The sequence below is a fragment of the Asparagus officinalis genome, chromosome 3, assembly GCF_001876935.1.
Source record: "Asparagus officinalis chromosome 3, Aspof.V1, whole genome shotgun sequence".
Taxonomy (NCBI): Eukaryota; Viridiplantae; Streptophyta; class Magnoliopsida; order Asparagales; family Asparagaceae; genus Asparagus; species Asparagus officinalis.
The window spans coordinates 14,755,999-14,757,605 of NC_033796.1; the positions used below are offsets into that span (position 1 = coordinate 14,755,999).

The window sequence follows — 1,607 nt, forward strand, 5'->3', positions numbered from 1 at the left end:
GCACACGCCTAATATATAGGGGTTCTTTAAGGCCTTCTAACGCTGAAGCTTCTCTTAAATTTTTTGAAAGTTTGTTACAACCGTATACTTCCTATTCCTTAAATTGTCTGTTTTCTAAATATTCTTGCCTTTTATCGAGAAAATAGTTCTTTTATTAATTCTCATGCCATGCCTTGCAATGATATAATACTACCTTGTAGCATTTCTTTGCCTAATGAACTAATTCAAATGTTTTGGAAGCTGATGTTAAATTGGATGTTTCTGAAAAGATAAACATTCCTAAGCTACTTAGTCAGAGCTTATCTTCGAGTGACTCTAAGCAGTGGTCCACTGCTGCCGTTAATAGAAACTGTATATATATTAGGAAAATTGTGTTTATCCTTCTATTGTGTTAAATCTTCCTCATTGACTAATCGGTTTCTCAAAGAAACCCTATCTGTTTTTCATGTTTAGAAAATAATATGTTCTACGAGGATGCTTGATAGTGACCATGTTATATGCATGCTTACATTGTATGAACATGCATACTAGTTAACTTTAGTTTGTTTTGTTTTATGGAAACCTCAAGAGCTGTGGTGATCCAGGATTTTGTGTAAGTGGTGTCCCCATATAATTTATCATGGTTGTATTTCAAATTTACTTTGATAATTTTATAATTTTAGCCTTTTTAATCGTTTCCTACCATAATAATTTCAGTAGTGACCTAAGCAAGCTAAACTTTAGTTTGTTTTGTTCCTCTATGGAAACCTCAGGAGTTGGGAGCTATTCATTTTTAGTTGATTGTGAACATTTTCATAGTTCATTTATCATATATTTGTTTTCTTCTTCCCAGGGAACAACAGCAAATTGCATCCGGAGGTCATCGTCGATCCGAAGAGCCAAGAGTGCGTGAAGACCGTCATGTTGACCGGTGAGGACGCATTTATGTTTTGCTCTATACCTCACTAGCAGTGCTAAACAAACACTGGAAGAATGAATTTGTACACGAATCTATACTAGTTACCTCAATTTTTCTGATGTTTTTTCTAACTTAAATGTGCTGCAGAGACAGGGAAAAGTCCCGAGAGAGAGGGAGGGACAGGGAACGGGAGAGGGAGAGATCTCATGATAGGTTACGAGATAGAGAGCCAAGGGAAGACAGGCACCATCATCACAGAGATCGGGAGAGGACCAGGGAGAGGGAGAGGGAAAAGGATCGCGGTCGTGACCGTGACAGTCGTCGTGGCAGAGACAGGGAGAGAGACCATGGACGTGACCGTGAACGTGATCGCCTTCGTGATAAGGATCGAGATCGCGACAGAGACTATGAACGTGCTAGCCATGAAAGGGACCGGGAGTATGATCAAGTAGAGCCAATGCATGATCAAGAGCGGCCTAGCACCAGAGACAGAGAACTTGAACCTGGTGAGCATGAATATGGAAGAGAATATTATGACGAGGGCTTTCAACCTCAGCCCGATGGTCCCACCGAAACTGACCATCGCAGGGAGCGGGCAAAGCAACCTGGATATTATGACGATGGCTATCGCGGGGTACATTTTGACCAGGGAGATCCCGAGGCACGAGAGGAAGGTGAGGCAGTTGCTGAGCATGATTATGGTTACCAG

The 1,607-nt window shown here is 41.3% G+C and overlaps 1 protein-coding gene across 1 annotated transcript in view; it reads left to right on the forward strand.

The window, feature by feature from the left end:
• LOC109833117 (U1 small nuclear ribonucleoprotein 70 kDa) overlaps nucleotides 1-1,607 on the forward strand; it is a 26,021-nt gene that overhangs the window by 23,927 nt on the left and 487 nt on the right. The window contains exons 9-10 of the mRNA XM_020400669.1: nucleotides 833-910; nucleotides 1,046-1,607. The exon at nucleotides 1,046-1,607 is cut by the window's right edge and continues 72 nt beyond it. Of these exons, the coding sequence (XP_020256258.1) occupies nucleotides 833-910; nucleotides 1,046-1,607 (640 nt within the window). The remainder of the gene's footprint in view (nucleotides 1-832; nucleotides 911-1,045) is intronic.